Source organism: Sminthopsis crassicaudata, chromosome 1 (assembly GCF_048593235.1).
Source record: "Sminthopsis crassicaudata isolate SCR6 chromosome 1, ASM4859323v1, whole genome shotgun sequence".
NCBI classification, from domain to species: Eukaryota; Metazoa; Chordata; class Mammalia; order Dasyuromorphia; family Dasyuridae; genus Sminthopsis; species Sminthopsis crassicaudata.
The window spans coordinates 580,818,968-580,834,322 of record NC_133617.1 but is presented as its reverse complement, the minus strand read 5'-3'; the positions used below and the strand labels follow the sequence as shown (position 1 = coordinate 580,834,322).

At 36.0% G+C, this 15,355-nt stretch overlaps 1 protein-coding gene across 1 annotated transcript in view; it reads left to right on the top strand.

Annotated features, from left to right (window-relative positions):
• The window catches only part of ANKRD31 (ankyrin repeat domain 31), a 327,325-nt gene that overhangs the window by 301,244 nt on the left and 10,726 nt on the right, over positions 1 to 15,355 (top strand). Inside the window, 1 exon segment of the mRNA XM_074282287.1 lies at positions 8,230 to 8,332. Within this exon segment, the coding sequence (XP_074138388.1) occupies positions 8,230 to 8,332 (103 nt within the window).

Below are 15,355 nucleotides of genomic sequence, written 5' to 3'. Positions count from 1 at the left end.
TATGCAAATATGCACTCTTGCCAGCTTGCTTCTGACTACAATTAGGTTAAATCAAGTTAGCTACCTCATTGAAACAGCTGTCTCTCTATTAAACAGTTGTAAGTCCCTAATGATTTCCTTAAAGAAAAGAAAAGGGAAAAAAAAAAAAAGTGACTTTTTTTGTGGTACTACTCCTGGATCTCTGCAGTGTTTGGGGAGGCAACTAGGTGGTATAGTGGATAGAGAATTGGACATGGAGACATGAATTCAAATGCTGTCTCAGATAGGTACTGGTTGCGTGAGCCTAATAGCTACTTCCCAGGGTTATTGTGAGGATCAAATGAGATAACATATAAAACCACTTTGCAAACTTTAAAGAGCTAAAAAAATGTTAACTATAATTATTTGACACTATTGATAACCCCCCTCCTTCTTAGCCCTGTCTCTTCTTTATCTACTCTAGTCAGCAGGAAGAGCTACCCAGGTATATTTGCATGGTTTTCCTGTGAGAATGCATTTGACACATTCATATGTTTCCCTAACTTCCTAAATATGACTTTCTGTGCCTCCTTTACTGGTTCCCTCTATCTCTGTTTCTTAATACATGTGGCTTCCCCAAGTGAGGGTTCTCTCTTTGACAGTTTTTTCTTTATATATTCTCATCCATTTCCATGACTTCATTTTAACATTTTTATGTAAGCGATTCAAATCTGTAGTCCCCTCCCCAGTTTTCCCTAGAGTTTAATATTTATTCATTCTCTCAGGCTAGATATCACTATTTAGATATTTTGCCAACACCTCAAATTATATCTATTCAAAACTGAATTCAATGTCTTTCCTCTACTCCTCCCTCTCTGATAAGACAATAAATAACTTAGAATTCTAACAGAAGGTTCATCTTTGACTCTTCTTTCTCTCTTACCCACTTCTAGTTAGTGACTGAGTCCTATTGACTCTACATTAGCAATAGATTTCAGATCCAGTTTATAGTTCTGATACTTCAATCATCCTGCTTCAGGCTTTCATCTCTTCTTTTGTAGATTATTGAAATGGCCTTCTGGAGTAGAATCGACACCTACTACTAATTTGGTCTCATTGCAAGCTAGAAATTTACATAGCATGCATGGCTTAAGAAGACTGGAAATTCCCTGTCAAATGGGCTAGTTTAGCCCAACAAAGCAATGAGACTTAATTGATCCAGAGGGCCAAGGCTAGAAGGACTGACACAACTTCCCTTGTCAGCTGAAGTATAAAAATCTAGTGCATGAATAGTTGGGATATCTCAGGCTTGCTGGACTTTCCATAATCATAAGCATACACCCTTCTGATTGGGTATGCCAACAAAGTAGGAACAAGGGGACTTATACCTAACATTTGTAGCAAGGAGTCAATACTGTGGCATTGCTGGGGGTTTTTTTTCACTGCTAATGAATACCCTTTCTTTTGCTAAAGGTTCTTTCCTAGAAGTATGTCATAAGTCTGAACCAATGGAGAAGCCAAAATCTGACTCAAAACACTCACTAACAATTCTTGACTATTCTTCGATCCATCTTTTATACCATTACTCATATAATCTTCTGCTCTGATAACATCATTCTTTTCCAAATGCTTCTGTAACTCCCTATTACAATTAAATAAAGTGTATAAAGTCCTTATTCTGGCACTCAAGTTACTCCATAAATTGGTTCTAACTTACTTTTTCAACCTTATTTTATTCTACTCCTATTTATCTGCTCTATATTGTAGTCAAAAGGAACTCAATAATACCCTTTCTCATGCTACTCTATCCTCTCTCCTTTCCCCAAATCTGATCCCTTCCTCAAGACCCAAATGAGGGTTTATATCCTTCTTCAAGGTTTTCCTACCATGTGTTACATGATAGAAAATGAAATATGCCTCTTCTCCATCTCTTCCATCAGGGAAAATAAAAAGTGTAGATTTAATTGTCACCTTGCATATTCTGGTCCCCTACGGCCTTTCTTTGTCCTGTGTATTAAATTTCACCCTTTAAGAGAAGTAAAATGTCCCCAAGGGGACTTGGAGGATGGGGAGGAGTCCATTCTCTCTGCTATTGACTCCAATACCCACCAATGATTTTCCTCTAATTTTAGGAGTTCCTCTAGGACCAGTTCAATTTAACCACTTAACAGATTAGTTTTTACAAGGGAATATTTATTTCAAAACTGTGATTGAAAAATATACATATAAATTTCCTCCCAGCAACTGGAGGCATAATACCCTTCTATGCCACCCACGTCAGACTCTAGGAATGGGGAAGAGAATAATTTCACAGCTTAATGTAGTTTCAAATGCAAAACACTTTTAGACTGGACTCTCTGGTACCCTGGATTCTTAGGGCTCTCTGCTGGGTTATAGCTGTAACATTTAGTCTAGAATCTTGAATTCAGAGATATTATAGCTCAAGTCTGGACTCAATAGAGATTCTACAATCACATCTAAAACTGGAAAGACAAACAAAACTGTAAAATGCTAAGCTACAGTGCCTAAAGTGGGCAGCTAGGCAGCCCAGTGGGAAAGAGATCCCTTCTACTCACATGATAGTCAGATATAGGCTGTTTCCCAAAAGTAGTAGGGCCCTAGGATCTACCTTGTGTCTCCATGTTAGGTGAATTGGGCATGCTCAGAGCATTAAATAAGTAAAAACAAAATATACACGAGGTAAATGGAAGGACAGGCACTAAGGGGGGGATCAGGAAAAATCTCATGTAGGAGAAGACTCTGAAGTTGAACTTTGAATAAGCTATTTTAGAAAGAGGAGGTGAAAAGGGAGTTCACTCTAGGCCTAGGAGATAAACTATGTAAAGGCACAAAGATGGAAGATGAGAATAGTGTGTAGTCATAGTTTCTAGCCTGGAGCATAACTCCTAATTGGTAGAGAGAATGATAACTCAATGAGCTGAGTCTAGGAGAAAAGAGACATTCTTCATTCTTATTCAGTCAGAAAAGAGGCCCTGATTTCATCCAAGGAAAAATTTCCCAATTTCTCAAAGGAGGCAAATAGGACATCAGGGACATGTTAAGGCACTGGCTTCCTCTCGTGTTCTTCAAGAGAGTTTTCTCATTCTCCTACTTTAGAGTTGGTCCCAAACAGAGTCTGAAACCTCATTAAATCTCCATCTCAAAGCAGGAATAAAGAGTCTCTCTTTTCCAAAATTTTTGCATTCACTCCTCCCCTCATGAAGGCTCTCAATGTTGTCATCATTCTCTCAACCATTAGAAGAGTTAGAAGAATCTTATGTAAAGTATCCCAAGTTTAAAACCTATATTACACAAGGAATGTAAGTACACAATGCAAGAAGGAGAGTAATAATAGCTAACATTTATATAGCAGTTACTCTGTGCCAGGCACTGTGCTGAGCACTTTACTATCTCATTTGATTATCACAACCACCATGGGAGGTAGATGCTATTTATCTCCATTTTACAGTTGAGGAAATTGAAGCAAACAGATTAAGTAATTTGCTCAGGGCTACTCACCTAGGAAGTATTTGGAATTGGACTTGGATTTGAATTCAGTTCTTCCTGACTCCAGAGTAAGCTCTCTATCTACTCTGTAACCAAGCTGCCAATTGTATAATTGATCGGGAAAAGTAGGCTGGATGAAAGATTTAAAATGTCAAATAAAAGAGTTTACTTTGTAACCTAGACAACATTGTGCCCTAGAGTTACTGGAGTTTTTTGAACAGGAGAGTGATATAATCATACCTGTGTTTTAGCAATGTCACGCAAAATATGAGGGGGGAAAGAGAGAGAGAGAGAGAGAGAGAGAGAGAGAGAGAGAGAGAGAGAGAGAGAGAGAGAGAGAGAAGAGAGCCCAGAATGGCAGAGGGCAGGTGGATAGATAATCTAGAAAAGGAGAACACTCCCTTTTCTCAGGTTTCTCACAAAACATTGCTTAATGAAATATTTATATACATGTTATTTCTCCTCATTGATTTATAAGCAACATGAAAACAGGATATCTGCTTATCTACATATCTCAAGTGCCTATCCTGGTATCTTACATATAGCAGGCAAGAGATGTTTATAAATTGATATTTACAGTTGTCAGCATTGTCTGTAAATCCTGAAGTCAATTCAGCATCATTCTGAGACCTCATTATCCTAGGCTTCTGGATTCCTACAAAAAAAGTTTCCTTGAGTTTAAACATAGGGTGCAGAACTCATAAAGTCAAGTTCTGCCTATGTATAAATCATTGTAGTTACCTAAACACTCTATAGGGAACATTATCTCTTTTAGGTTGCTAAATGTCTCATGTAGCACCTTGGGGTGCTAGCTATGGTCACTAAAAAAAGAACCCAACTGGTATCAGTGCACTTCAAATGAAAACTTTAAAAGCTAAGTTAAAGGGGCTCAGTGGATGGAGCACCAACCCTAGAGTCAGGAGGCCTTGAATTCAAATGTAACCTCAGACACTTGACACTTAACTAGTTATGTGATCCTGGACAAGAAACTTAACCTCAACTGCCTCACCAAAAAAAAAAAAAAAAAAAAGTGAAGTAAAAGAATGCTGGCTCTGGGCCCAACTCACCAGCCCTTCAGTAAGGATAATGGGAAGAGCTGGAGATTAATGTTGTTGAGCTTGGCTAACATCATCAGTGAACTGTGGAATCATGAACAGAAATAATCCATACTTTCTACTTTTGAGTTGCATAACAGAACTGGTATCCAGTTCTTTTTTTATCCAGAAAAAGTCACAATGAACCAGTCGGCTGTATAACCCACGTCTGCATAGGCGAGACAGGGAAGTCTGCTGATACTGAACATTGGGTTGGGGTAGGAGCATACCTCAGGAACTCTTAAATGCCCAAGTTGGGGCTGTGCACCAAGACAAAATGAGATCCCAAGTCCATGCAGGGCACCCCCAGATTCATAGGGGGGAACAACTCTTGAGAGGTTTTTCAACTCTGTTTCAACTCGGTTTCAACTGGGTAGAACTACTACCCAGTTCTAGGTCAAAGACCTGGGGTTGATGAGAAATAGACCTGCACGTGCAGCTGGCATTCTCAGATAAGGAGTCTCTGATCCATATGCTGAGGAAGAAGGAAGTTCAGAAGCCAGCAGCAGCAGCATCTTGTCCAGCTTAAAAAGTCATAGCCAGGGCAAAAATCCCAGACCAAAGGGGAATCTTGAATTATGTCACTTTAAACCTGTGCAACTTCTTAGATAACTGATAAAGCCTGGGTCTAGCAGCATTCTACTGTTCCTCTGACAAAAACCAGGGTATTATCAGTCGGAATTTACCCTAGATCAGACTACTTTGGGAGCACTGAAAGCTTGCAGATCTCCAACCTGAAATGATGGAATACTATCAATACCTAGCCAGATCTTCCTTCCAAAAATGTTGCAGAGCCCAGCCTAACATCAGATCCAAAGAAGAATGGACAAACATAAAAAGAACTCCACTATAATGAGGGACACTTATTTTGTCAGGAGCACTCAAGAATTAACACAAAACAGAATGACGCCAAAACTTCTATAAGCAAGACCTCAGAGCAAACACATTAGGCACAAATTCAACTAGAAATCCTGGAAGAGATTAAGTAATAGTTTAAAAAAGAGAGAGAGCTAAAATATTTTTTGCAAATAAAATTAGAGTACAAGAAGAAAAAAAACTAGAAAAGGAATGAGAGTTTTAGAAGAAAGAATTTAAAAGGGCATTAATAGCTTTGCACAAAAAGTACAAAACATTGCCCAAGGAACAAACTTCCTGAAAATTGGAATAGATCAAGATGGAAGCCAATAACTTCATGAAGTGATAAGAAATATCAAAGTCAAACGACTAAAAAATAAGAAAATATATATCATATGAAAAATAACTGACCTGGAAAGCAGATATGAAAAAAAAAATTAAGAATTATCCAGCTATCTAAACACCATGGGAAAAGAAAATAGCATAGGAATTATATTTCAAGAGATCTTAAAACTTCCCAGATCTCTCAGAACCGAGAGCACAGTGGAAATAGAATCCTTAAGTTAACTCTTGGAAAAAAAAAAACTCTAAATGTCCAAAACAGCCAAAATCCAGAGATCTCAGGCCAAAGGGAAAAAAATTAGCATGTAGTTAGAAAGAAAGAATCCAAGGACCAAAGAACCACAGTCAGAATCAACCACAATTTAGCAATCACCATTATGAAGTAGTAGAGAGCTTGGAATATGTTTTTCTAGAAGGCAAAAGATATTGACTTATCAAGGATAACTTTCCCAGAAAAACTGACACATAATGCTACAGGGGAGAAATGGACTTTTAAATAGAGGAAATTCAAGCATTCCGATGAAAAGACCAGAACTATATACAAATTTTGAAATTTTAAGACAGTAATTAAGAAAAACTTAAAAGTAAACATAAATGAATAATGATCATTGGCACAACAAGGATATACTGTTTACATTCTAATATAGGAAAATGATGCATGTGTTTCCTCTGAGTCCTAATTATCATCAGCGATCATAGAGGGAGTCTAAACAAGGCATGGAAATATGTCTTGAAGTTTAAAGAAAAATGGGAACTGAGTAGAAGAGGAATATGTTGGAAGGGAAAAGGATGAAAAGGGGTTAGAGAAAATTATCTCGTACAATTAAGCACAAGATATTTACACAAATAAAGAAAAGGGGTTGAAGCTGACACTTCACCCTCACTTTCATTTGAACTAGTTTAAGGAAGACTATATATACACACACAGGTGGTAAGAGGGTAAGAAAGAAATTTTTTTTTTTAATCGGTAAGCATTTATTAAGTTTCTTTTATGCATCAGACACTGTGCTGGGAATACAGAGAAAGGCAAAAATGTCTTTGAGAAGCTCTTAATCTAATGGAGTATACAACATGCAAACAACTATGTAAAAACAAACTACATACAGGATAGATAAGAAGTAATTAATTGGTAAAGAAATACATTTGACAGAGAAATAAGAGGAAAAGAGGGGAAAGGAAGAGAGAGTAAGTAAGGGAGTAATTAGTTCTAAGCAAAATAAACTGAGGATTTACAAAAATATAACTCTTTTGAAGTGGCAAATAACGGGAATCTGAGGGTTGCTTTTGAATTGGGGAATGGATAAACAAGCTATATTTGGTGGTGTTTGTCCTTTGTTTTTGAAGAGGACAGTATAGTGATGTCTCAACTTGCACAAAGGGGTTAACTTCACTCTTTCTTTCAGAGTCATTGAATTCCAGTGGCCAGACAAAAATCAAAACAAGTGGCCCTGACCTGCCATGTAGTGGATGACTTTGGCGTCTTGAATGTCTAGACAAGCTCTAAGAGCTCCGTAGCATCTGCTTCAGTTCCTTTTGTGGCTACTGGAACAAATTGTCTCATGCACTCTTTAACACCCAGGAGGAAGTCTTCATATGCAAAGAGTAGATACTGCCCTAATTCACCAGCAGGTTTGAGGCCTCTTTTTTGGCTGCTCTCAACCTGGTTTAGCCAGGATGTGGCCGCTACACATGCTACAGATTCTTGGAGCCCTGAAAAGGGCTCAGCAAGCCCGCCCACCAAAGGTGCTAGTATAAGAGATGATGAAGGAGGTGATTTAAGAGAAACTTGGGAAGACTTGTATACACTGAGGCAGTGAAGTGAACAGAACCAGGACATCGTTTATGCAATGATAGCAATATGGTGAATGTAAATATTTAGGAACTCTTATCAATGTAATGACCAACCACAATACCAAAAGGCTCATGAGAAACAAGCTACCTACTTCCTGATAGGTGAAGGACCCAGAGTGTACAATGAAATAAATAAATATGCATACATATATATACATATACACATAAAAATAAGTAAATATATTTATATACACATACATGTATATATTTGGTATAGTCAGTATGGAAATTTGTAGTGGGATTTGTTTTACTTTTTCCCAAGGGAGAGGAGTAGAGGTGGTAAGAGGGTAAGAAAGAAATTTAAAAAAAAATCAGTAAGCATTTATTAAGTTTCTTTTATGCGTCAGACACTGTGCTGGGAATACACAGAAAGGCAAAAAATGTCTTTGAGAAGCTCTTAATCTAATGAAGTATACAACATGCAAAAACTATGTAAAAACAAACTACATAAAGGACAGACAAGAAGTAATCAAGAGAGAGAAGACAGAATTAACTATTAGTTGCTTAAATCATATTGCTAATATAACCATATCCATACATTATACTGTATAGGAATTGGTTTATGGAAGAGAGATCTTTTTTCTGTATTTGTAATTTATATCTTGTGTTTAAATGTGTACAGGTAACATATCTTGGGAAAGAGCTCTGTAAGTACATTACTGAAGAAGTGCCTATAATTACAGAACCAAATGTAGTGTTGCAAGAAAACCAACCCTGTCTACCAGGTATGTATATACCAACACCTAGTTTTCAATTGTAGATTAAATATGCAAGTCATGCTTTCAAAGACCTCAATTTCAACTATAGCCTTTTCTATGCAAATCTGTTTTATTACTCATAGTTTCTTTCCTTGGAAGAATTTTGCTGAAATTCTCTCATTTAGGGATTCTTGACATTTTTTTTATTTTGGTCATGAACCCCCTTTGGCAGTTTAGTGAAACCTATGGATACTATCCCAGAATATTTTAATTAAATTTTCTTTTTCTAATTATGAAACATTTTTTTGTTTTTTTTCCTTCAAGTTCCCTCAAACTGGGAAGAAGGGGGAAAAACTTTATAAGAAGTATAGTCAAGCAAAAGAAATTCCTATATCAGTCATGTCCAAAAATAGTTTTCTCATTCTGCATTTGGAGTTTATAATCTCTGTACAGTCTTTACTATAGGTTCTTTGGAATCATCCTGGATTATTATGTTGATTAAATTTCTTAATTCTTACATGTTTTTACCATACTGTTGTTATGATATAAATTACTTTCCAAGTCCTGCTCACTTTATTCTGCATCAGTTCATGCAAATCTTCTCAGGTTTCTTTGAAATAGTTTCTTTCGTTACTTTTTCCTGCACAAGAGTATTATTTGTAACAAACTGCATAAAACACAACACAGTATTACAAATTACTCTTCTAATCTATTTGTTATCAGCACCACTACCTACAGTCTAATACCCCTACTTTGGTTTCAATTTCCTCCCTTCATAGTTTTAACTCTAGTTGACCAGTTCAGCTGTACACTGTCCTTTACTCTTAAAACTTTTTCATCTTTGTTACTCAGTCAAAAATTTATTAAAGTTTGTTTTATGCTCAGAACTATGCTAAGTACTTTGAATATAAAGTTCCTGACTTCAAGGAATTTACATTATAATAAGAAAGAAAATAAAAACTGTTGTGACCAGCACAACACAAATGGGCTAGTGGCAGTTGAAAATAAGAAGACAGAGTTGCTGATAATTCAACAGAGCTGTTTATTAAGAGAAATCATGCTGCTTACATATCTTAAAACCCTATATTATTATGAAAAGCATTGTTCTGTGACCAGTCTTGGTTTCTATTTTCTAATTTCTCTGACACATGTTGTTCGTTCCTAGGGATACAATCTTATGTAAAGTTCATACTGCCCCAGTAATTGTGCCAAAACCTTATGTTTTCTCAGGATCTCATGATCTCAAGCTTAAATGCACCTTTGATTAATCTTAGGAGAAGAGGAATATCCCAGTTACCAAAGTTTTTAGCTTCCTGGGAGTTCTCTACAATAAATAATGATATACAAACACGGACAGAATAAACAGAAAATAATCTCAAAGGGATGTTTGGGGAAGGATCTTCTCTTATCACTGCTTTTGCCTTGCCAAACCCCAACCTTGAGTTAACTCTGCTATATTCTTTCTCCATTCCTATTCATAGTAGAAGTGATCACACAATAATGTTAATTAGTTCTACTACAAAAATATTTTACTTCATAAGATTGTTGTGAGGATGAAATGAACTATATGTAATATACTTTGAAATACAATGCCAGTTCTGGATTTCTCCTTGGTCTAACTACAATAAACTCTTAGTTGATCTTCCTACTTTCATTTTCTTCCCCTCTTCAATCTGTCCTCCATATAGCTGCCAAATCATTATTCCTAAGACAAATAAATGCCTTTTTGCCACCTTACTCAAATCAGTTTCTTACTTCATCAATTTCTTATTGCTTCTAGGCCACAATATAAATCCTTTAATCTGGTATTTAAAATATTATATATTCTGCTTCCCATCTAATTTTGCAGACATTATTTCACATTATTCTCTTTCATATTCTATATATTTCAACTAATCTTATTAACTGAAATTCGTATTCCATCTCTCACTTCCATTCCCTTGTATGGGCTGATCCCTATGCCTAGAATACACTCCTTCCTCACCCATGTCCCTTAGAATTCTTAGCTTCCTTCAAGACAGCTCATCATCTCCTCAGTAATGCATTTCTTGATGCCCCCAGTTAGTGTTTTCTCCCATTTCAAATTATTTTATTTTTGCTTATCTATTTAAATGTTATATCCTTTCAAAAGAATGCAAGTTTCTTATGGAAATGAATTATTTCATTATTCATATCCTTGATTACTTGATAAATTTGTGACAAATTTAAAGCAAAGTACTACTGTAAAATCTTGTCTCCTGACTTTGTAAGTCAGATGGAATTAACCAAATCTTAGAAGCAGAAGTTGCCATGTTGTTCACCAGTAAGCAGAAAATAGCTCCTTGTCAGAATTATAGTCCATTCTCTAATTCTGGCAAATGTGAAAATAAAGGCCTCTGTAGATTTTAGAAAATCAAAATTTTTATTACATCACCTTTTTTCCTTCTCATTCCAACAATGATATCTTGCTATCTCCTCTTTCTTTATTCAATATCTCTACCATGTCATGGTCATAGAGAGTTTGGGAGGTGAGAAAAATAAACTGGGCAGCAAATAATTTATTGGACAATGACTTCTACTTCATCCTCAGAACTTCCCTAATCCCATTGTTTTTCTTCTGACAACCAAAGAATTGGAAATTAGCTATACTATCTCTTCTGCTGCCAACATGAGCTGTTTCCTGTCGTGATTATCTTTTAAAAAAAAAAAAAACCCAATTCTCCCTTTCAGATGTTTCAGGAAATGTTAATGCTAATTCAAGATTTGTGGGGGTGACATTGTGCTAACCAGATTCAGATGCTCTTAGTAACTTTGTCTATACTGAGGAATTTACAAGCAGGTCCCAGCTGGCATTCTGGAGGCTTTGGGCAGGAATTCTGCTATAACTCCTTTGATTTGGGTTTCATATTTACTTGATCGCTTTGAGGTACTTGACAGAAATCCAAGGACTCAGAAAGTTGGAAAAAATTTAGATCTTTAATCATGTTGTAAAAAAGGAATGGGGGAAGCATTTGGAGATGACTTTTGCTCTCTCCCTTTTCTATAAGAAAATATTGTCAAGTGTTATCTGTTATGGAATAATCAGAATACTCCTTGACTGTGGAGTATATATAATATCATACATTAGCAGAAAGTTTTAGAGAAAAATGCTTCTAATAGCCATTCACATCAGGAAGATTATCAGTCTTTTCCTTTCACCTACCATTGATATACTAACAGATTTGTAACCCAGGTGTGAGGTGATGAGGACTTGAACAAGTGTGATGGCATTTCAGAAGAGAGTTACAAAGGTGAAATCAACAGGTAAAAGATCAGATACTACTTTCCTCCCTACACCCCCCACCACACACACATACACAATCATTCTTTGAGGGAATAAAAAGAAAAACAATAGCCACAGTAATTACATCTGATAGCATATAATATGCTGAGCAGTCATAATTCCATCTCTCTGACAAGAAGACATAATTTTACCAATTGTTCTAAGATGGGTCATTACAATTAATCAGAATTTTGCTGCCTTTTATTGATGTTTTTGTTTACATTATCAGAGCTTTGTATATATTTTTCTCTTGGTTCTGCTTACTTTGCTCTGACTCTTTAAATATATCTATATTTCTCTGAATTCCTCATACTCATTGCTTTTTAGGATATAATAATATTCCATTAAATTCATACATTATCATTTTTTCAGTGGTTCTCTAGTCAGTACCCACTTTTTCCCCGTTTTTTGCTACCAAAGAAAGTGCTTCCATGAGTAATTTCATTAATATGTGACCTTTCTGTGTTTAATCACTTAAGGATACATGCTCACTAGTGCTATCTTTGGATCAAGGGGCATGCATAATTAAGTTATATTTCTCATTTTTTTTTAAAGTTTAGAAAAATTCACAGCTTCATCAATAATGACTTAGGGCCTGTCTTCTCATGGCCCCTTCCAACATTGACTCTTTTTTGTCTTTGATTTTTTTCATATTAAAGCTTTCTGATTTTATGTAATGCATCTATTTTGTCTTTTACTATCTCTTTTGTATTGTCTGAATAAGAATTTCCTGTCAGGCATAGTTTCTAAAGGTGGTTCCTCTTCTCTAATTCTTTTTTATGCTATGACCTCTTTTACTAAGGTCACAAATCTATTTGAAGCTTATTGTCACATATAGTGAAAACTTAATTTCCCAGCAATTGTTGCTTTTCCTTTAGTAATTTGTATTCTTGATCTTACCAAAGAGTGGCCATGCTTCTAAGACATGAAAAAAAGCCTCCCCAGACTTATCAAAATGGAAGACTGCTCCCTATTTCTAGTGATTCATGTGAGCATAGTTAATACTTCCAGAAGAAACTTTAAAAGTATACAGGTAACACTTACAAAGTCTTGGGCAAGACATTATTGAACACAGGGACATAGAACATATTTTCTTCGATATTATCCACTGAAAACAAGACATGCAGAAGAGAAAAATTGATTTGAGAAATGGATAACTGCCAAAAAAGTAGTATCTAAGAATAGGATTGTTACTTCTGAACCATAGCTTAAAAGATGTTTATGACATACTCCCAGCCAGAGATAAAGTATACCTATAAAGGCAATTAACTTTCTAACCATAGATATCCCCTGCGGTTGGTTGTGTGCTGGGCCTTTTCTTCTCTCTCCCTCTACTGCTTCATTTGATAATCTCACCAGCTCCTATAGATTTAATTATCTCTGTGATGATGATTCTCAAATTAAGATAAATATCTTGTCCCAGTTTCTCTGTTGACTTCCAGTCTCACATCTTCAACTGCCTTTCAGAAATCTAGAAGTGAATTCTAATAGGCTTCTTACCACTCAAAATGTACAAAATAGAACTCATAATCATTCCCCCTAAGTCCTCATGTCTTCCTGAAATCTCCATTACTATAGACACCACCATCCTCCTAGTCCTGCAGGCTCGCAACCTAGAAGTCATCCTTGACTCCCCCCTCTCTCTCAGCCCCCATATCTAAGCTATTGATTTCACCTCTGCAACTTCTCTTGTATATGCCCTCTTTTCTTTTCGAACACTGCCATCACTCTGGTTCAAGCCCTCATCACTTCACACCTGGACTATTGTATTAATCTGCAGGCAGATTTGCCTGCCTTGAGTCTCTTCCCACTCCAATCCATCCTCCATTCAGCCACCAAAGTGATTTTCCTAAAGTGCAGGTCTGATCACGTCACTCCTCTACATAACAAACTCCAGTGGCTCACTACTGCCTCCAGGAATAAAAACAAAATACTTTTTTGGCATTCAAAGCCCTTCATAAACTACTCCCCTCCTGTCTTTCCAGTCCAGTCTTATAATAATACTCTCTGCTACGAACTCTGATTCAATGATTCTAGCTTCTTGGATGTTCTGTAAACAAGACGTTCCATCTCTCCTTTCTAGGCATTTCCTCAGTTGTTTCCCATGTCTGGAATACTCTTTGTGCTCAACTCTTCCTTCTGCCTTCTGTGGCTTCCTTTAACTCCCAACTAAAATTCTATCTTTTACTGGAAGCCTTTTCTAATCCTTCTTAATTCCATTCTGTTCCTTCTGTTCATAATTTCCTATTTATCCTATATATAGCCAACTTTGTATGTATTTTACTTGTTTATTGTCTCCCCTCTCCCATTAGATTGTAAGTTTTAGAGGTTAGGGATTCTTTGCCTCTTTTTGCATGTTTGACACAGTGCCTGATATTTAATAGGCACTTTAAAAATGTTTATTGATAGAATTTATTTGCCATGTATCTCACAAATGTAATCAAAAGGGCTTTAAATTAAAAAGGATGGGGGAGGGAGAAAATGTCTCTGAATAAATATAAAGCTAGATGTATTAAAGAATAACTGTGGGATAAAGAATAGCAGTTCAGATATCCAGAAATTCACAGGAGGTAAAATTCAAGAAATGAACAACTAGTGAAACCCATGACCTCAAATATCTATATACAAATGCCCAACATTTAAGGTAACAAAACAGAAGAACCAGAAATCTTAACACTAAGAGCCAAATTTGACCTCAATTGACATCATGGAGATTTAGTGACCCACAATTGAAATGTGGCTTTGTATAGATATACCTTATTCAAAAGAAACAGAATAGATAAGAGGATAGGAGGAACATTTCATATTAAGAAGTTGTATTCATGTGAAATAATATCAGAGGAACAAAGCATAGCATTTGGAGGAAGCTCAATGAAGGGAGAAGCAGAAGAAATTTTGTGATCAGATATTACCATAACTCTCTGAGATAGAAAGAAGAAATAGATGGTTTGGGGAAGTAGACTATAAAGCTGGGAGAAACATAATATAGTGCTGATGAAAGATTTCAGTTATCCAGACCTTTGCTAGAGTTTTCTACCTTTTAAACAGAGCAGCTAATAACTTTTTGTTGCCTTAGTGATCATTTCATCCTTCAAAAGGAAAAAAATACCAGCAAGGAGAAATTTTATCCTGGAGCTGATTACATGGAAGACTTGGTTGCTGGATGGGAAATGAAGGAAATCATGGGAGGAAGTGATCCCTCCATATTCAGAAGAGGGCAGTTCTGGATATAATTTGACATACACCCCCGGTTCTAGGAAAGAAAATTTCAAAGAATGTAGAGGAAAGATAGATAGTATCTTATATACCAAAATTTCATAGGGTAATGTCCAAGAGAAATGGGAAGCTCAGAATTAAATTCTGGAGACTTAAGGGAACCACTTTCTTATGCAGAATTTATGGTTCTTCAGATCATTGAGGTATGTCATAGAATTGTGAGTTAGAATTGTTAACTTTCAGAAATTTTATATTAGCAGTGTGGCAACAGTAGTAGGGGTGGTGGTGGTGGTGATTGTAGTAGGAAGGGGTAATGACAGTGGTGGTGGTAGTAATAGTACTACTACCCATATGGAAAAAAATATATACATATACATATGATATATACATATACATATGTATACATATATATATATATATATATATATATATATATATATATATATATATATATATATATATATATACACTATGGCCATGTGTATGATAAGAACCAGAGGAATATTGTGAAACATTGTGATGCTTTAATATTA